Source organism: Lutra lutra, chromosome 6 (genome assembly GCF_902655055.1).
Source record: "Lutra lutra chromosome 6, mLutLut1.2, whole genome shotgun sequence".
NCBI classification, from domain to species: Eukaryota; Metazoa; Chordata; class Mammalia; order Carnivora; family Mustelidae; genus Lutra; species Lutra lutra.
In genome coordinates, this window is record NC_062283.1 from 64303641 (window position 1) to 64324142 (window position 20502).

General features: G+C 50.2%; 1 protein-coding gene across 2 annotated transcripts; it reads left to right on the forward strand.

The window, feature by feature from the left end:
- Positions 1–8636: 8636 nt before the first annotated feature.
- Positions 8637–20486, forward strand: TREML2 (triggering receptor expressed on myeloid cells like 2). Of its 2 annotated transcripts, XR_007128191.1 has the most exons (6): positions 8637–8943; positions 11106–11426; positions 14759–15176; positions 16224–16330; positions 16631–17104; positions 20318–20486. XR_007128191.1 is itself a non-coding variant. In XM_047734272.1 (5 exons), exons 1-5 carry the CDS (start codon positions 8883–8885, stop codon positions 16723–16725), a joined length of 1002 nt encoding a protein of 333 aa, XP_047590228.1. In that variant the 5' UTR covers positions 8637–8882; the 3' UTR covers positions 16726–20486. The 2 variants fall into 2 exon arrangements, 1 of the variants encoding a protein (XP_047590228.1); XM_047734272.1 differs by having other exon boundaries at positions 16631–20486.
- Positions 20487–20502: the final 16 nt, after the last annotated feature.

Consider the following 20502-nt stretch of genomic DNA (forward strand, 5'->3'; position numbering starts at 1 on the left):
GGTGTTGGCCTTTCTTAATTCTTCTAGTTTCAAAATGCTGGGAAGCTGCAGTAGAATCAGGCTCACCTTCTGCTTCCCTCTCCCCAGAGGTCTCCCCTTCTCACCTCCTCTGTCAGAAACAGGTTGGGAGTAACATCTTTGGGGAGCCCTATGCTTGATCCTGCCACCTGTCCTGCTGGTGCTCCTGGCCTCAGATGAGATGGGGAGGGTGAAGTGGAGGGGTGAGGAAGGGAGGGGGGTGGTTCTGTGACCAGAAGGCTGGCTTTGGGGACTATGCTGTGGGTGTGTGCTTCCTTTCCTATTACTCTAGCCCTGGGGGAGGGGTAGCTGAAGACAGTTAGGGCCCTGACTTGAGGGCTTGTTATCCAGGTTCCTGGGGAAATAGAGTTGTGCCTGTGGAACTTTATGAGTTGGTGGGATAGGCACTCTGTGAAACGCCAGTACCCTTTCAAGGGAGAGCCATATGCCATATGAAGAAAACCCAGGGTCAGCAGACATCTGTAAATGAGTATGCCAGGTTAGTCACAGCTCCAAGCCCCACATGGCAGCTCAGAACTCTCAGCACACAATCTGGGGTGGGCTAGATGCTGGCTTTTTCATCACCATGATTTAGCTGAGGGAGGAGGACTCAGTGCCCCCTAATGGTGTGGAAGTTACAACTCTTGCAGCAACTTGGTCACTGTTCTCAGAATTATCAGCTTGGTGGTATCTCCAGGTGAGCTTCCTTCTTGAGGAAATGCTCCCCTCCCTCCCAGGTCTGGGAAGAACTGTCACTTTCCCCCTTCATGTGCTACAATCACCTCAGATCCCACCAGATCTTCTGCTCTGATCCAAGGGGATTGAGGGCCCTGTCTCCAGGGAAGAGCTCTTCCCTCATGCTAATAGTCCCAGCCCCAACTGCTGGAAAGATCTGTCCAAGGCTCACTAGACAGAAACCCAGAGTGTCTCTCTATGTTTCTTTTTTTCTTACACACATACAGCGATAGCAGTGGTGTGCAGATCTTAGGCAAAGATCACCCCTTTTCTAACAGACCCTGAGGTACTATCTCCAGGTCCCCTACTTTCTCTCACAGCTTTGGGGCCAGACTCCATTCTGTCTTTGGGGCCTGTGGACAGTTGTGGTCTACTTTCTTTATGCTTTAGCCCCAACCACTTCTCCTGTGTGGACACCCACCTGGCCTCTACCAAGTACAGGTGGGTGTGGGGTCTCAGTGAGGTATTCGAAGAGTGACTGGGCAGCTTGGGTCACCTCAGACTTGGAGAAGGGAGCACCAAGGAGGCCTTCTTATGTGGTTTGAGCTCCTGGGTTCTGGAGCCTGGGCTGGTGGGAAGCTACCTTCAGGGCTTGCTAGGCTTGAGACCCTGGGAGATAAACATGCAGAATCTGACCTGAACATGAAGATAGCCATGGGTGTGCTGGGTGCCCCAGGAGGCAAGCCTGTCCAGGAAGACCCTGCATCTGTGAGTCCCAGGTCTGCCCCTTGCTTCCCATTAGCTTAGGGTGAAACTCCTCCCCTTTGGGCCAAGTGCCAAACTAGACTTCAGCTGATTATAAAGATCTCAAGCATCAGTTACCCCTGGCCTGAGGGATCTTAAGGAGCTGGCTCTGTCCCCTTTCTACTTCCTTTCAAGGTTCTTAGAGGCAAATCTCATTCTCTATTCTAGTTCCCTAGGCAGTCACTGTCTTCTTTTTGTCCTCCTTAGTTCTGATCACTTCTCTTGAGGGGACCACTGGCTCTCCCTCTCTCAATGGCTCTGAGCTCAAGTAGGTCAGGTGGTCACCAGAAGGGAGAGTCCTAGGAAGGGACAGCCAGATAGCTCATGCGGCCTCCGAGTTAGGAAGAGGGGACTTAAGGATTATTTCCAAATGGTTGAAGTATAGGGTATTATAGAGGCATCTCCAAGGCTCAGATTCAAAACTGGGGAGAGAGGAATAAGGAGGAGGATAGAGGTCATTAACTCTAGAGGAACTATATAAAAGTCAGTTAGACATGGGATTTCTGGAATGAGACCAAATGGAACCAACATAATGTAGAAGCCAGAGGCTATATTGGTGTGAAAATGGTGGGTGTGAGATCACAAATGGGCAGATGGTGGCTGGAGACATAACAAAAAACAGGTGAGAGGAAACTTTTGATTTCTGCTCTTGACTCTTGCAGTTGTGAGCTTTGAGACCATTATGACCTTCCCTTCATTGCAAAAATAGGCTGCGTCAGCCTAGGTCACAGGTGCTCTAGTGGACCATGCAGCCCAGCAAAAACAATGGGTGACTGAAGAAGATAGGTGGCCAACTGCCTATGGGCATTTGCTCCCTAACCCTTTCCTTCTCCCAACTCCAAGGCAGGTGGGTTACAAACTGAAGAGGATCTCCCAAAGTGTTTAAAGGTGAAACCCTGGCCAGAGAATGAGAATGACAGCAATGTGGGCACACAAGGGGTACTCTTATGCTCTAAGTACCACTTTTAAAGTTCACTAGATAAAAGGATCTAGCCTTCCTTTCTTCCCTTATCACTAGACTGGGAATATGATTACCCTAGGGGTATCTGAATTCAGAAGCCAAAATAACTTGGTGCCTTAAGAGAACTACTACCTTAAAAGAGTAACAACATACCAAACAAAAGAAACCATCTGAAGAAGAACTATGGGGACTGAAAGCACAAAAATTATAGGTAAATATTGCCAGCATGGCTAAGAGGTAAGGGTATATTCATAAACTAATGATTCAAAAGCAAGAACCATTAAAACTGTTAAATTAAAATAATACTTGTGAAAAATATTATGGTTGAAATAAAGACCACAATATATGTGATATATAAAGAATAGATATGGTAGGAGCATGAGCTAGAAGAAAAGCTCAGGAATTCTCCCTTTAGAAAGTTCCTGTAAAGCATAGGAGATTAAAGAATCAAAGACAAGCGAAGAGACATAGAAAAGTAGATGTACCAAGATAATGGTTACAAAAATCCCTGTGAAGGAAAAAAGATGGAAGGGAAGAAATATTTGAAGAAAAAATTAATATAAATCTCAGAATTATAGAAGAAGAAAAGATCTTGGATCATAAAGGTTCGTATATTGCCACGAAGGGAAAATAGGAAACAAACACACATGCACACACATACAGCCCTAAACTCATCATATGAAGTGTAAGAATATCGAAGACAGAGAGTAAATTCTAAAGACTTTCAGATCACCTATAGAAGAACAAGAATTAGGTCTACACTAGAATTCCTTTTTTTTTAAAGATTTTATTTATTTATTTGACAGACAGAGATTACAAGTAGGCAGAGAGGCAGACGGGGGTTAGGGGGAAGCAGGCTCCACACTGAGCAGAGAACCCGATGCGGGGCTCGATCCCAGGACCCTGGGATAATGATCTGAGCTGAAGGCAGAGGCTTAACCCTCTGAGCCACCCAGGTTCCCCAGGTCTACACTAGAATTCTTAAGAGGAGCACTGGATGCCAGAAGACACTTGAGTAATATTATTAAAGGATTGAAAAAAGAACTTTGTACCTAGAATTTTATATCCAGCCAAACTGTCATTCAAATATGTGATCATAATACTTTGGGACTTTGAAAGCCTCAGAATGTTTTCCACATGCAAAGATCCCCACTGAACATATACCTGGTGGAAATATTCAAAACAAATCCAGAAGATGCTGCAAGAGATGAGGAAATAGTGTGATCAAGCACCTTGGAGAGTATATATTTTTTCTTAAACAAACAAACAAACAAAAGCAACTAGAGCCAAAATGAAGAGAAAGAGAAAATATATCCATGACAACTGAAAAGTAATATTCCAGACAACATTAACACAGAGTGAGGAGAAGAGACCAGAAGACCATGAAAGGATGGCAAGTACTTGTCTCATGAGACAAAATATGTAGATACTGATAAGTTTAAAGGAGCAACAGGAGTAAATCAATATAAATATGGCTCTTCAGTTAAGTAAATAGAATGTATATTCTTTACAAAGACAATTATCATATGGTTTCCCTCATTTGTGCAACATAAATAGCACAGAGGATCATAGGGGAAGGGAGGAAAACTGAGTGGGAAAAAATCAGAGAGGGAGATGAACCATGACAGACACTTGACTCTGGGAAACAAACTGAAGGATGAGGAAGGAGAGGTGGGTAGGGGAAGGTGGGTGGGGGGAAGGGGGGTAGTGGTGAGGGAGGAAGAGGACAACTGTCTAGTCAGTCAGATCAGCCCAATCAATCCTGGTGATCAGCTGGGTGACAGATGTTGCAGCCAGATCACCCTCACATTCTAGTTAAATTTTTTTAAAACTTGATAAACTTACTATTCAGGCAAACAGTATTCACACTTGTTAGAAATCTAGGAAATGTCCATTAAAACAACCATCAAATGCCACTTTACATCTTTCAACCAGCGAAATGAAGACACAGTAAAGTGCTCAGTGGGAATAGGAACACTGTGAGAGAATATACAGGCATATTATTCCTCCTTCCTTGAGAAACCTTCTGGAATTCAGAGCCTAAAGTATCTCAGGGGCTATCCAAGATGTCACAGTTGAGGAATTGAGGCTCAGAGATCCATGTGGTCGGCCAAAACCTGTCACCCAGCCCTTAGGAGCACAGACAGGGCAAAAACCCAGGATTTCTACTGATGGCTCCTGAGACCCCTCCCTGTGGCCCTCTGTGTGGCCCCCATACCTGGTCTGCCTAGCTCTGATTCTGGAGCCTTCTCTCCACCATTTCCCCCATGCTCCCATCACCTCAGCAAATCTGCTCTTCTTTTCTGGCCTCAGTAGCCTCCTGCTGATGGTTCAGCCTGATGTCCCTGTCCTTTCTGACCTGGTAGGATTGTTTCTACTCCCCTGGCTCTATCCCTCCCACCCCACTGAACTCTGATCCTTATCTCTATCCAGAGCCAAGTTTTTAGGGGAAAAGAAGGGGTACCTGGAAGTAGGCAAAAGGAAGGGAGGGGGACAGAGGGGGAGATCAGTAACAGGGATAGGTAGGAAGAAGGGGCAGGGAAAGAAGGTGAGGAAAAGATTCACCTCAAATTAGAATTTCCTCCTCATCCTCCCTCCTCAGGGTGATAAGGATATTGTAGGGACAGCAGTGATGGAAGTTTCTGATTGTGTCAGACCAGCCTGGGCCCTGGGACTCTTGGGTGCATCTTCTGCAGATCCAAGATGCCCTATCTTCTGCCCCTGCCCAGCTATTGGGAGCTCCCCCCTAACTACTCATGCCACAGTCCTGTGAAGAAAGCCTTCTTGAGAAATCCTCCATCTCCCATTCATCTGATTGAGCCTTCATCCCAGTACTGAGCACTCTGAGATCCACCTCCCCAGCCCCTAACTCCTCCAGGCTGATCACCCATGGAAGGTTTCTAGGCATCTGATCAACAACTCGGCTTCCTCGACCAGCCCGTAGGTAACACCTTCCCTCACCTCAACCTGCTTCTTCTTCTTCTTTTTTTTTTTTTTAAGATTTTATTTATTTGACAGACAGAGACCAAGCAGGCAGAGAGGCAGAGCCTGCTTCTTCTTTCACTGCACTCCTGCCCTCTCTCACCCCCACTTCAGCTGGGCACCTACCTCACTTCCTCACCTGTTCTCTGTTTCTCACCTCTGCACTACCCGAAAGTCCTCTGTATTTTAACTTGGGCTCAAATGCAAGCCCTTGAACTGAAATGTGTAGGGGGAACTAAGCAAGATGGCACACGAATCTCACTAGCTTTCCTCTCCTCCTAGCTTGAATATGTTAAAAGCTAAATTACTCCAAAATAAATTGTTAAATTGCAAATAAGAAAAGTCATAATCAGCAGACCAGAAACTGAGGAATTCCTAGAAGTTAAAAAAAAATCAGATGCAATTAACATGGCAAAAGCAGATGCCTTGGCAGCCCAAAATGTGAGCAGAAGACAATTATTCCAAAATGCTTTGTCTGCAAATAAGATGTGACAGCCAGGATCCATTATTCTGTTTGCTCTATACATGAGGAGATTCATAGCCTAAGAGAAAAATCACACTGAACAAACAGGATAATTGCCTGTGAGTGAAAGATAAATGTTTCAGGGAACAGAAGATATTACATCCATAAAACAAGAAAAGCCCAGAATCATATTCAGAACACTGACCATCTAGCAAGGCCAGGGCATTGAGCTCTCAGAATCTATGTCTACCATGAACTATCTTAAGGGAAATGCAGCCAACATACAACATATTTGCCATAAATACAATGTTAGAGATAGGTTTTTGGTAAATGTCCCTTATTAAAGCCAGGACATTCTCTTCTACAGCTTTTTCTTTCTTTTTTTTTTTTTTCTGAGAGTTTTTAATTATGAATTGGTCGTGGTGGTGGTGGGAGTAGTGCAAATTCTTTTTTCTGCATCTGTTTGAGATAATCCCATAATTGTCCTTTATTCTGGTGATGGGGTGAATTAGGTTGACTGATTTTCAAATGTTGAACATAGGTAGCATTCCTGAGATAAACTCTATTTGGTCATATTGTTTTATGTTATTATATACATTGACGGTTTTGATTTGCTTTTGGTTTGTTAGAAATGTTTCTATTTATGTGCATAAAGCATGCACATCTGTACTTTTCTTTTCCAGTAATGTCCTTGTCAGGTTTTAGTGTCAAGGATATTCTGACCTTACAAATCAAGTTGGGATATATCTCCTCTTCTATCTTCAACGGTTTCTGTAACATCGGTGTTATTTCATTTTATGTATTTGGTACAGCTCACTGAAGAAGTTGAAGAAAATTGAATCTGGAGTTTTCTTTGTGGAAAGGGGAATTTTACTCTATGTAAATTAGATCCTAGTTTTTTTTTTGTTGTTGTTTTTTTAAGATTTTATTTATTTATTTGACAGACAGATCACAAGCAGGGAGAGAGGCAGGCAGAGAGAGAGAGGAGAAAGCAGGCTCCCTGCAGAGCAGAGAGCCCGATGCGGGGCTCTATCCCAGGACCCTGGGATCACGACCCAAGCTGAAGGCAGAGGCTTTAACCCACTGAGCCACTCAGGCGCCCCTAGATCCTAGTTTTTGATGGGAAAATAAATGTAAGGAAAAATAATCTAGTGCTATGTTAAATCATCTTGTTCATAAAAGCCTGATGGATACAGATTTTTAGAGATCTTGATAAATCCTTCCAAATTTCTCTCAAGAAACAATGAATCCAATTTATACTTCCTCTCTCAGTGGAATGAGAGTGCTGGGTTTTATCGTCACAGCTATCACTGTGATTCCAGGAAATAAGTTCCTACAAGAGGTAAGTGGAACCCCCGCTCCCCGCTCCCATTCTTGAAGCCACTTAGGGCTGGAATGGAAGAAAGGAAGGAAGACACCATGCATTGGGAGGGCAAAGAGCCTTTGAACGCAGTCATCTGAACACTGGGAAGACCTATTAAACAGGAAGGGTGAATGAAGAAAGTGACACAGGTTCTGGGAGCTGAGAGGTCTGAAGTGACATTCCTCTACCCCATATGCTTGGCACCTCAGGTGGTGCATAAGACTGTAGAGACGAACTAATGAATGAATAGAATAAGTTAAGAGACTGAAAGTTTGGAGTCAGCAGAGATCAAGCTTCCTTGGTTTGGTGTTTGCGAGTTCAAGCTCAGTTGAAGACTTTTTACTTGTGAGTCCTGTCTAAGGAAAAGAAAGTTCCTGTCTAAGGAAAAAAAGGCGCGTAGGGGGAAACACATAATCGTGTAGGCCCCCTCGCCCCCAGTGAGCAGATGACACAGCTTTTGGACGTCAGAATTCTATTTTTCTGATTCTTAGAGCTCGCGACTGAGTGAAGGGTGGGGTCTTGGGCCAAATGCTGGGTTATTTCGGCTGCAGCCGGGCGGCTGTCTGGACGAGATAGGGTTGAGTGAGAGGAAGTTGAGTGGGCATGCGCCTGCGGCAGGGGGCCAGGCCGGGGGCCCGGAGGGGGGGCGCTGGGGGCGTGGCTTTTGGAGAAGCGGGGGAGGGGAGCCTGCAAGAGGGAGGCGTGGGAGGGGCGGAGCTGGTGGGTGATTAGACCGGTTGGTAGGAGAATGCGAGAGAGGGGTAAAGATAAGGAGACGAGTGAGTAGTCAAAAGGAAAGACAGCCTCTGTGTGTGTGTGTGTGTGTGTGTGTGTGTGTGTGTGTGTGTGTGTCCCACGTGTCACAGCGCGAGCTCAAACTATGCCCTGAGCCTTAACGATTTGCATCTTTTTTCCCGTCACTCTAACTGTAGCAGAAATAAGATCGCCTTTGAGCTAGGAAGGGGTTCTCTGCTAGTGTGAGCGAGGGGGACTGTTCTGACCAGCCCGGAACTTGGCAAAAGAGGGCACCAGAAGGAGCGCATCATTGAGGGCTGAGTGAAATGAATGAATGGAGTTGACAAAAAAACTCCTTGCGAATGTGTGTTGCTGGAAACCTAGGATCCGAGGTGCCCTGCTCCAGCCCGAGCCCCTCCCCCTGGGTCTCTGAGCCCAGGGAATCCCAGGGAACCTGTAGTTGAGGGTCCAGAAAACTCACCCCAGTCCCCTACACCAATCCCCTGCTTCAAGCTAGGAGGCACACCCACTGGGCAGTTTCCAGGAAAGGATTGGAAGTCTTCAAACCCTCAGAGCCCTTTCTGCGCTGCAGGGGCCCCAGACTGGGTGGAGCAGCCACACCTGCCTGAAGCTTCGGGGAAGAGGGCGTGAACAACAGCCAGCGCCGCCCTCGGTAGGCTCTGCGGGCCCTGCGGTCTGCCGATCTCTGTGGGTTCCACAACTTCCTCACTTCCCTAAATGGGCAACTGCACTTTGAGAAGGCCAGGTCCTTCCCTGGCAGACCTAAGTGGCACATCCTGCATTGGCCTGGGCCCTTAACCCTGGATTCGAGGTGTCCCGGCCCCCTGCTGGCCTGTGACTGTCCCCAACTGGATGGAGCCATGGCTCCCACCTTCCTGCTGTTACTGCTGGGGCTGCTGTGGTTCCAGCGCCCTGTCTCAGGTGAGAGGAGCTGGCATAGGAGGGAGGGAATGGCCTTTTTCTGGACTCTCCCTCCCTGCTTTTCCTTGCCCAATAATCTTGTTTGATGCTTTGTGGGGTTGGAGGAGAAGGGAGATGGGGCTGACCTAGTGGCTCCTAACCAGTAAGAAGGTCACATCCCACTATCTGGCCCCAGGCAAAGTTAACACAGGACTCACAAACTAAGATAAAGCTCTGGCCCCTTGCTGGTTGGGCCCCTTCCTCTGCCAGGCTTGGTCAGGACCTCTGATCACGGACACTCTGTTTCCTCACCCAAAAAGTCTCCTTCCCTTCTCTAGAAAGCCCTGTTTGGTTCTTACAAGAATCATTGCATCACGTGTGTGTGTTTTAACTGGCTAAGTGCTTTGTGCCAATACGCTCTTCCTCATCCCCCTATCCTGAAGGGAAGCCCTCCTTGAAGGCCTCGCTCACCCCACAGCTACTAAATGCCCCTTGAGGGGGCCTTCTGCAGTCCTGCCTTTCTTATTGCCATGGTCACCAAGTTACCCTCTCCTGTTCAGTTCTGGCCACCACCTGTGAGAGGGGTGGAAGGTGGGCACAAATGAACACAGACCCTTTACAAGAGTTCCCGACCCCGCACTTCTCCTAGAAAGCCCCCTCTCCTTGCCAGGGCAGAAGTGTGAAGTAATCCTAGGCTCCTCCAAACCTCCCACCTGCCAGTTAACTGACTTGGATCATTCTGTTGGTTTGTACAGGACAAAGGAATGTCGACAGGGTGCTACCTTAGCACAAGTCTCAGCTGTAGTGCAGCTGAGGTGAAAGCAGGTAGACATCTCCTGTCATTTGTGGGGTCCTTAGCTGTCACAGCTCTGGGCTCCACTGGAGAAGTCTGAAGCAACCTGGATTTGAGAAAGGGAAGCACGTGGAGCACCACCTCCCTTCCAGGCACAGTCCTGGGGCCCAGTTCCCACAGTCAACCTGAGACAGATAAAGAAGCAGACTTTTGGGGTCTACTCACACAGTCAGTCAGTGGTGGAACCAGGGTTTAAACCCATATTTATTTAGACTCCAAAATGTGTGCTCTCCACTCTGTCCTGCTGGGGAGAAATGTGTGTATGTGTGCGTGTGTGTGTGTGTGTGTCGACAGCAGGCTCTGGGGGATGTGAGAGGGGTAAATGCTGGGCGTATGGTGGGCAGTGGAGTGGAGGGAGACCATCACAGTTTTGTCCGTCTCCCTGTCCCCTGATTCCCCACCTTCAGCCCTAGTTCTACTTTCTCCCCGCCAGCCGTAGATTGTGAAATGCACGGACCACATCTTATTTCTAGGCGGAGACTGTAACAGGCTATGGATGAACTGTGAATAATTGTATAGTTCTTTGGTTTGTACTCCATTGGGAATTTATTTGCATGTTTGAGCATTTTTAATCTCTGGGTTTTATGCAACTAGAATGTTTTAAAATGAAACCGCACCGAAAATGACCTACAGTACCTCGCTATTTAAAAGATAACTATGATGAAATTATTTGTGAAATAAATAACTACTCTTAATTTTTTCAACTATTAGATTTTCTTTTTAATCTAAGCTGTTTGTGCTCTGGAATTTTGTAACTTTGTGACTTCTGTATATCTCTCACTGAGGACAAGACCTAGGTCTTTCCCACAAGACCCTGAAGATGGGGCTATTACCTTCCCATCGGGCTAGAAAATACCATGAAAAAAGGGGCTGTGTCATTTGGAGCTCCCTGAGTGTAAGGGCTGAGTTTCCTCCATTAGCCTGGGGGTTCCCTGAAGGCTGTGCCTGTGTCTTGACCATCAGACTGGGAGTTCCCTGAGGGCTAGTCTTATATCTTCATCCTAGAACTCACCAAGGGCATGGACTATTGTCTTCCTCCTAGTTTGGGAACTTCCAGAAGGCAGGGCTACTGTCTACTCCAAAAGACTGGAAGCTCCTTGAGGGAGTGGCCTGTGTCTTCCCCATCAGACTGGGAGCTAGCTTGAAGCAGGGCCTGTGCATCTCCTCTCTCAGACGGGGGAGTTCTTTTGGAGCAGGGCTGTGTTTCTCCCTGGAACTCTGGTTCCATGACAGCAGGGCCGTATCCACCTCCTCTCCCCTCATCCCAACCTTTGAGATGCCACCTTCCTCCTCTCTCTCCAGACCTTGCTCACCAGCAGTGTCTCCCCAGGTGTCCCTGCCGAGAACGTGTACACTAAAGTCCAGCACTTTGAAGGGGAGACTCTGTCTGTGCAGTGCTCCTACAAGAGCCGCAAAAACCACATGGAGGGCAAGGTATGGTGCAAAATCAGGAGGAAGCGGTGTGAGCCTGGATTCGCCCGGGGCTGGGTACAGGGGACGCGCTACCAGCTGCAGGACGATCCCAAGGCCAAGGTGGTCAAGATCACCATGGCAGCCCTCAGGCGCCAGGACTCCGGCAGGTACTGGTGCATGCGCAACAGCTCAGGAACCCTGTACCCCCTGACGGGTTTCCTGCTGGAAGTGTCTCCAGGTGAGCAGGCCTGCCAGGGCACTGGGAGGGTAGGGGTGTCCTCCCTGCCCCGTACTCCACTCACAGCAGATGTAGTGAGAAGAATAATCCATCAATGGGCGTGTTGTGCTACAGGGTTTTCACGGTTCCTTTACTGACATCTTCACTGGCATTGTTGTCCCCCACTTTACCAATGAAGAAAATGAGATCTAAAAAACCCTCTGTGGATCTGACCTTGTCCACAGTCACAGAGGTAGCAAGTGGCAGAGACAAGATTCACACTTAGGGCTCTCTGTGCTTTGTTTTTATTCCATCATCTGTTCAATATATATTCACCGAGTCCCGAATCTGTGCCAGAGACTAGACACAGTCCTGCCCTATGAGAGATGACAGGCGATTGCTCATCATCAGAAGAATAATTATAGATAACAATAAATGTTTTTAAGAAAATCAAGCAGTGTGACAAACTGGGAAGTAACTCAGTGTTGGTGGGGGGGAGCTAGTGAAGCATGGGAGACTAGAGAGGACCTCCCTGAGCAGATGACATCAAGCAGAGTCCTGTGTGAGAAGAGCTTTCTAGCCCTGTTGAAATGTGGGTGCTTTGTATTCTAGGCAGGGAGTTCTGCATGTGCAAAGGCCCTGTGGTGAGAAAGAGCTGGGCTTGTATAAGGCAGGGCTGTGTTGCTGCCCTATATTGAGTGTGGGGCACAGTGGCAGGAGATGAGGTTGGGAGAGTCAAACAGCAGCCTAAAGTCTATAATGCCACGTTTGGGTTTTATTCTAAGTACAATAGGAAGCTATTGGAGTGTTTACGGGAGTGTGTTGTGACTTGTCTTTAAGAGTATAATGGCTGAAAAAAGAAAAAAAGAGTATAATGGCTGCTGTGTGGAGGGTGGATTGTGGAAGGGGAGGAGATGAGCCGAGAGGCCACTGTGTGTATTGTGGCTGAGAATGAGTATCTTAAAGTAGGACATGAGGTGGAGAGAAGTGGTTCAAATCTGTGATGTTCAGACTTCCTGCCCACTCTGTAAACTTTGGAGGTAAGACAGGTGAATGAAAGGGAGGAATCAAGAGTGACTCTAAGATTTTTTATTCCATCAGCAAGGTGCATGTCGGTACCATTTATTGGGTAGGGTGACTCTGGAGAGATGCTAGTTTGGAGGATAAAAATCAAGAGCTATCTTTTGTCATGTTAAGTTTAAGACACCTCCTAGAACCCCAGGTGGGCAGATGGAGCAGCAGTGAATCCTGGAGCTTAGCTGAGAGGTCAGAGCTGGGGATATACACAGGGCAAGTATCCCTGTGAAGATAGTTTATTTTTATTTGTTTTTTTTTTTAAGATTTTTTTCATCCATTTGTTTGAGAGATAGTGAGTATGAGTGGGGGAGGGCAGAGGCAGAGGGAGAGGGAGAAGGAAACTCCCTGCTGAGCAGGGAGCCAGAGGGAAGAGGGACTCTATCCCACGACCCTGAGATCAGGACCTGAGCCAAAGTCAGATGCTTAACTGACTGAGCCACCCAGGAAGTCCTTTGTGAAGATGATTTAAAGTCTAGAGGATTTGAGAATTCTATACAGACAGAAAGAGGATTAGTTGTTGCTTAGGGCTGGGGGAAAGGAAGGAGAGGTAGAGGTTAATAGCTAAAGGGTGGGGATTTCTTTTGGAGATGGTGGGTATATTCCAAAATTGACTGTGGTGGTGGTTGTATGACTCTGTGAATAGACTAAAAGTCATTGAATTTGGTGCTACAAATGGGTGTGGTATGTGGAATGTGAATAATATTTCAAAAAAATCTGTTAAAAATTCAAGGGGATGGAGAAGTTCTCCCTTCAGTGTAAAAAAGAGAGAAGGGTCAAGCCCTGAGGTTCCCCCACATTTATAAGATAGGAAAGAGTGAGGAACCAGCAAGAGAACATGAAAAAAACCAGCCAATGGTGATGGCATGAGTTATTGACCCTTCCCCATCCCTGGCCCACCTGCATCCCCCTCTTCTGTTGTGACTGAGCTAGGGCAACTGCTGTCTCTAAGATGTGGGGCCAAATCTCATTCCCCCTCTCCAGTTCTGCTTTAGACCCAAGGAATAGTTAAAATCAAGTGTATCAAAGTCTTAATATGCAGGGATACAAACATGAAATGGTTTTGTTTTTCTCTTTGCATATACCCCCCTCCCTTGTCAAATCCCATGGTCTACCATTTAAAAAGGCCATTTGGGGAGATTCCAACTTAGCAGACCCTTTCAGTTATTAGGGAATAAAAAATCCTCAGCCCATTTAAAAACTCTAATCTTCTAGCAATATATGCTCTTCTACTCCTTGAAGACCAGAGGTTATGGCCCAAGCCACCCAGAGTAGGAAGGAGGGTAGTAGCCTGCTGCCTAACTCCCTCTCCTTCATCCCAGCAGGTGGGGAAGGTGGGGTTCTTCTCAGTAACCTCGTCCTGCCTTCTCCTCTTTGTTGGGTGTTACTTTTTTCTACCCAGCCCTTTATGATCTTCTGTAAGGTGGGTGTCTAAATGCTGGTTCTCCTAAGACATGCACACGTGAGTTCTCTGAGGGGTCTTTGAGGTCTCTCCACTGCTGAGTAGGATGATGTGGGAGGTCTGGCTCCAGGTCACCCTCTTCCCCCATCCCCACTCTCACCAGTGCTGCTTGTTCTGGGTTCCCTTGCCCAGAAAGATGGGTACCTTCCATGGTGGCCATTTAACCCTCAGGAGTGTGTCCTTGCCATGCACAGTCATGGGATGTGGCAGCCTGTGCCAGCCCTCTCTCTCCCCCACCATCTCTCTCCAATTCTCTTGCTCTCTGCAGAGATAGACTCCACCACATCGCCACAGATGGGACCTCATGCTTCCTACAACCCTTCTTCTTCCACCACCCAAATGCCAGCCTTCTAGAAAACGTGAGGTAAAAGGCTGAGTGGATGGATGATGGGAGCAGGTGTCTCTTCTTAAGCTCCTAAGGTGGGCATCTGCTGCTCGAGGCAGTCTTTGGAATGTGGGCCTTCAGTGCTTCCTTGTCCTCATTTCTGGACCCTGGTCACCAATTATGGAACACCTGGAAGGTCCCTGTTCAACGTGCGAATGAAGAAATCTCTTTGGCGTGCAGGAATAAGGAAGGTCTGGAGGTGACTAGAGAGGTGGAGACAGGGAGGAGAGTTGGCCTGATAGGGAAAGCTAAAGAAACTGGGAGAGCCTCTTCCTTCTTTACTGTGCCTACTTCTTCTCCCTGACAAGCCCACATTTGGTCACACAGCAGAGCAGAATTCTTGGTCCAGGGTCAAGGAGGAGAGACAAGGATCTGTTCCCATCAGCGAGGCCCCTGACTCAGTCTAACATTCTTCCCTCTCTTGCCCCTTAGCCTCCACAACCAGGAGAAGCACTCCTCTTAGACAGCTGGCCAATATCCTCAAGAGCAGAATTGTTGTCACATCGGGCCCAGGCCCCACCTCAGGCTCTGATGCCCCTTTCACCACCAGCATGACAGTTTTCACACCTGGCCTCCTCACCTTGACCAGTCTCGTGCCCCCGACTGCCTCAGAGTCCATCAGACTGACCTCCATGACAGGCTTCAGCTTCACCAGCCCTGGCCCTTCTACCATGGGGCCCAGGAGGACCGTGGAATCCCAGACAGTGACTGTGTCTCCAAGTGATGCCAGAGCCTCCTCTGCTGCCCCAGCATCCATCTCCACCAGGGCTGGGCATCTGCACACCAGATCACCCACCACAGGAATGTGCCAGACCGGCGGGTCTCTCCTCAACAAATTATCCCCTGTCAGGTACCTGTGAGTCCTGGGCTTGGGTGGCTTTTGACCAGATCCAGCAACAGTAATTGGTGCCTGAATAGACCTCAAGGTGCAGATGTGATAGCAGAGCTTTCCTTTTCAGGAGAGGTCAGTCTGGCCTGCTGCTGAATGGGAGGTCATGGGAGGCCAGATGCCAGGCTGGAGAGGGGACATAGAGGATGGCAGTGAGAAGTGAGGGTTGGAGATGGGTCAGCATGAGTCTGTGGATGGAGAGGAGAAGGCTGGGGCAGGACAAGGATGTGACTTGGGATTAGAAAGTGGGAAATGGTGGATGCTTTAATTTGGGCTCCCCCAGAAGCAGCCTCTGGGACCTGGAGTACTGGAAAGAGCAGGGAAGGGAGACAGAGAAGCAGTTGGTAGAGAACCTAATCAAGCTGTCCACCACTGTGGGCAGCAGAGCACAAGCCTAGAGGAAGCTCTAGGGCCCAGGATCAGACTCCCAGCTGAAGGGCGAGGGAGCTGGGGTATTAATACACCAACTCCTACACCAACACTGCTCGTATTGGTCATCAGTGAGGGGCTGCCTGCCATGGATGGCAAAAAGGACTGTACTGACAGAAGGTCCAAGGGCTGAAAAAAATTTAGATGGAGGTGCTGAGGGCTGGTGCAAGGGGATACACGTTGTGTACCTACCATATCTGCTTCAGAGGACAAAGGAGGGAAGGGCCATGAGGAGAGGCTCTCACTATGAGGAGAGCAAGACTCTCAGTTTCTTCTGTCACAAATGGGGGTCTCTTAGAGTTCTCATCCTCAGTGATGAGCAGGTTTGGGGGAACAATGGAGGGAAGGTTCTAAAGTGGAGAGATGCCCTTCTCTACCTGACCTTCTTCCCCTGACCTCTGAGCTCCTCACTTCTTTCTGCCATGGCTGGATCCCCAAGGAAGGGAGGCAATCACTCCTACCAGGGCTGTGAGGATTTCTCCTGGTCCCGGCTCTTCTTACGTGGCATCCAGAAAGACATGGGTCAGGGTGGGGGCACCTGGATGCTCACCACCTCCCCGCTCTGTCCTGTCCCCTCAGGCACCAGGATTCGTATTCCATTGTGCTCCCGGGGTTGCTGATCTTCCTCCCAGTGTCTCTGATGTTGATTGCGGTCTATGGGCTCTGGAAGAAGAGACACAGGGGAAGTGAGTACAACCCACTCTCCCGTCCTCCGGGGGGGGCAGAGCACAGGGGCTTGACACACTTGCCAAAGCGCCTGACTGCACTCTGTCCCCAGGTGGTATGTCATCACCTGCATCCAGCCACAAGGACTGCTCAGCACCCAGGCGAGGGAGGAGGGTGGGAGGAGGGCAGGCAGGCAGGAACAGCATGGCATGACCCTCCGGGGCTGACCTGGCAGGAAGCAGAGGGCAGAGCCAGAAGAGGGGATGGACTGGCCCAGGCAGGAGCCCTGCCCCTCTGCATCTCTCTCCTTGTCTTCACAGGCTACAGGGTGTGCAACAATCCTGCTAGACCCTGGAGGGACCCACTTGGAAGACTGGAGCCTCCATGGAAGCCTGCTTGGTCTGAGGCAACTTAACTATGTATTGCGTGAGCTCCTCCTGGAGGGGCCTTTGGAGGCCAGAGGAGGATGAAGACGGGGGCCTGTTTGAACTGGAACCCAGCTGAGGGCTGAGGACTTGCTCAGGGCTGGACTCAGGCCTCTCCAGAACCAGAGGCTGCTCTTGGTCCTCTCAGCCCACTCAGTCCTCTTGGGCTGCCGGGGGCCTGGAACAGCCCCCAGATTGGGGGTACCAGGCAGAAAACCCCAGGGGAAGCCACCGAGGGGAATCAGCTCAGAGCTGCAGAGCCCTGGGTCCCCTCTGGGTGGTGGGGAAGACTTGACGGTGCTGTACACAGAGAGTTCTGGTCCTGTGGGCCTCAGAACCCCTTGCTATGGAGCAGAGGGGAGCGGACAGGTGAACAGCTGCCCTCTCCCCATCTGGAACCCTGTGTCCTCAGCTTTCCTCTGCTTCCCTCAAGCTTCCCCATGTGCTTGGGGAAGAAAGAGTCCCAGAGGCAATCAGTGTCTCAAGGGTCCTGCCATGGAGGGGAAGGAACAGCGACCAAGAGCTGGAGGCCCACAGGGGTGTTGGCAGTAGGGGACCCCAGCGCAGTCCAAGTCCCCCATCCCCAGAGTCCTGTGACCTCTGATGGGCCTCTGGATGTGTCCTGCCCTGACTGCAGCTGCTTGTCACTCAAGTCCTGGGAACCAGCAGAGCCCACCCTCCCACTGGTGCTACCCATTGGCCAGCTCTCCAGGGAAAGCTGTGACCAGGCTGCCCAGAGCCGCGTGGTGTCAGGACCAGCCTGTCCCCAGACTGGTGTGTAGAGGCTGCACTCAGGGCCCTCTCCCCCAGTTCCCAGCTCCAGGTCTGAGCTCCCACAGGAGACTGAGAGCCCTCCAGAGTCCACTGCAGGGGAGGCCACGGTTCAGAGAAGTAGTAGATCATCTGCCTTCCTCTGGGATTCATCATCCCCTGGGAAGAGAGGAGCTGCTTGTGACCCAGCAAGGACAGCTTGGAGCAGAGCACAGCCTGGAGGAACACCTGGGTGGGGTAGGGGTAGGGAGGATGGTGCTGAGGAGCCTCGATGGGGGCCCAATGGCCCTAGGAGTCTGGCCTCAGCTTCACTGGCTCCTGGCTCAGACTTGGCCTCTTCCACAGTGAGGGCTGGAGAATATGGGCTGGCTTTGTCCCGTGGAACAGGGGCTCCACCAGCCTGAGCACCTGGAATAAGCCCCCAGGGATTGATGTGACATCTTCACTCCCCACCCTGGGACAGGGACCTCCCAGGTGGGGGAGCAAATGTCATAGTCAGGAGAGTGACACAGCTCAGGCCTTGATGGGTAGCTGGGGGACCACTCCAGAATGGATGTGGGGAGAGAGAAAGGGGCCGGAGATAATCCCGGGGGACAGCACGGTGGAGGCACCTCTTTCCTATGTCCAGGAGAGGGCACTAGAGGAGAGACTCAGATTGAGGAACTAACAAACCTGGTGCCAGGACACAGACACACACACACACCCAACCCCACCCCACCCCACCCCACCCCCATCCTCCCTACTAGGAGAGGGTGGCCATGACCTTGGTGTCTAGAGGGGGCTTAATTTCCCTGCGGGAAAATAGCTCCCTAAAAGCCCCCCTCCATTCGCGATCCTACAACAGCACACTGACCGCCCTGCCTCATCTGAGAACAGGATGTCCTGTGGGAGAGCAGCAGAGGGCTTAGGACTGCGGCCTAGTGAGGCCACCTGTCTGTGTAACCCTGTGTGAGTCACTAACCCTGCTGGCTCTCATTTTCCTCTCTTGTGAAAGGGGACACTAATGCCTACCTCTCAAGACTGCCTTTGGGATAAAAAGGAGTCACCTGAACCTCACGCACCTGAGTAAATGCCTCGTGATTGCTGGCCTGCAAGCTCTCCTCCAGCTCCAGCGGTCTTTGTCTGCACTGAAGACCTTTGGACCCTATTTCTCTGTTTTTTGCTCAACTGGAAGGGGCAAGGGAGGGCAGAGGGGCACATGGTCAGGCCTCACATTGTGGGTGCTGGACCCAGGCAGAGGCATTTGGCTGTGCCCTGATGCTAGGCAGGGAAGCTGTGAGGAGACCTGCCATCCCTCTTTGCCCAGGATGAGACGCTCCTGGAACGGGGGGAGCCTGCCCGACGTGCCCGCCCACAGATCCTGCTCCCACATGAACCCCACAGTAAGAACACAGGGCACTTAGAAAGGGCTCTAGATTCCCTGCCCCTGCTCTCCACCTCCGGAGGGCCCTGGGGGGCTTCTTTGGACCTCCGGTGCTCTGGGACATTGTCCTCAAAGCCCCAGCGCTTCATTTTCTCCTTCCTGCTCCTCCTCCTCCTCCTCGCCCTGGAGCTGCAGGAGGACCCAGAGCCCGGACAGACAGAGGGCAGGGAAGGGCAGGACACCTGCAAGTATTGAACGGGCCAGGGCTGCTGCGGCCTTTAGTGGGTAAGGCAATGAAGCTTCCTGAGCAGTGGGCTGTGATGATGGGACACACCTGTGAAGGGCTTCCTGTCATGACCAAGGGCAAGGACACATAAAAAAAAAAAAAAAAAAAAAAAAAACAACCCCAGCACGGAGGGGGGTTTCCTCTGCAGAGCATGGCAGGTGGGTCCGTCACCGTGGGGTACACATACCCCTCCAGGGAGGCCAGCAAGCAAGCCTCAGGGTCACAGTTCTCCCACATGGCTGCATGGTACTGGGTCGGGGATGCTTCTCCTTCAGGCTGATGTACTTCTTACCCCACTGCTGGGAGTAGTGAGAGCCCCTCTGGGGGCTGCTGCAGCTGCACAGAGCCAAGCCCTTCCTGGAGAGGCCTGCCACCTGCCACCGCCCACTCCCGAAGGGCTGCTGCAGGGCCTGAAGCCCCATCATTCCCTTGCCATCCTGGAGAGCCTCCTGTCCTCGGAAGTCCTCACACCCTGAGCTTCCTGTTGTCCTTGTCCTGCTTCCTGTCCTCCTAGTCCGGGCTTGTTCCCCGGGCACTTTAGGCCTGCTGTGCTCATCTCCACCTCAGAGTCTGCACACCACATGCCTGACCTGCCACATTGCATTGTTCACGGGGTTTTCTTCTTTCTGGGTTGTAAAGAGCCTGTGATTATAGTAGCTCTTCTAATGACAATTATTCCTTAAGATGTGCTTGATTACTGTGGTCCTTTGACAAATGCTTATGGAGTGATTATGGCAGGCTGAGAGCTGGGGAACTGGGGTGACCTGGAGAAGGAACCCCCCCCCCAGGTCCCATCCTTCTGCATCTATCTCCTCCCACCGACTCCCCTCCCCACCGATTATGTCCGAAGCTTCACTCTCTCCCACCCTTACCAGGGGCATTCCCCGTACCTCCATTTCTGGAAATGACTCTCCCTCTCCTTTCTCCTCGGTCCCTCCAATCCCCACAGAGCTCCCCAGCTCCCAGACAGGCCTGGGCAGGAAGTCTCGGACCACTGGGCACCTCCAAAGGGTCCCCTAACTCTGTCACTCACCTTCAGCTGGACCTTTCTACTTGCGGGGAGGACATACTTGGGAACGGGAGGAAGTGGTAGATTAGAGGGGAAAGCAGAAAGGAGAAATAGGTTCTGGTTTCAACAGAGTTTCTTCCTGGACTTTCACAGCTTTCTACACCCTAATCCCAATGCAACAAGGAGGAAGAGGCTGGGCAAGAGTCAGCCGACAGAAGCTTCAGAATCCCCTGGAGCCTCAGCTCTGAGACTGGACGCGGCCCACATGTAGCACCTGCAGCACAAGGCTCCTGCTTACAGGCCAAGACCTCCTCTCCTCCCAGGCCTCCCGCTGCCCC

Excerpts from the sequence above, each read along its gene's own strand:
- TREML2 (XM_047734272.1), top strand. The coding sequence starts at position 8,883 with ATGGCTCCCACCTTCCTGCTGTTACTGCTGGGGCTGCTGTGGTTCCAG. Across the intron at positions 8,944-11,105 it reads GTTCCAGCGCCCTGTCTCAG|GTGTCCCTGCCGAGAACGTG; the intron begins GTGAGAGGAGCT and ends GTGTCTCCCCAG. Across the intron at positions 11,427-14,758 it reads CCTGCTGGAAGTGTCTCCAG|CCTCCACAACCAGGAGAAGC; the intron begins GTGAGCAGGCCT and ends CTTGCCCCTTAG.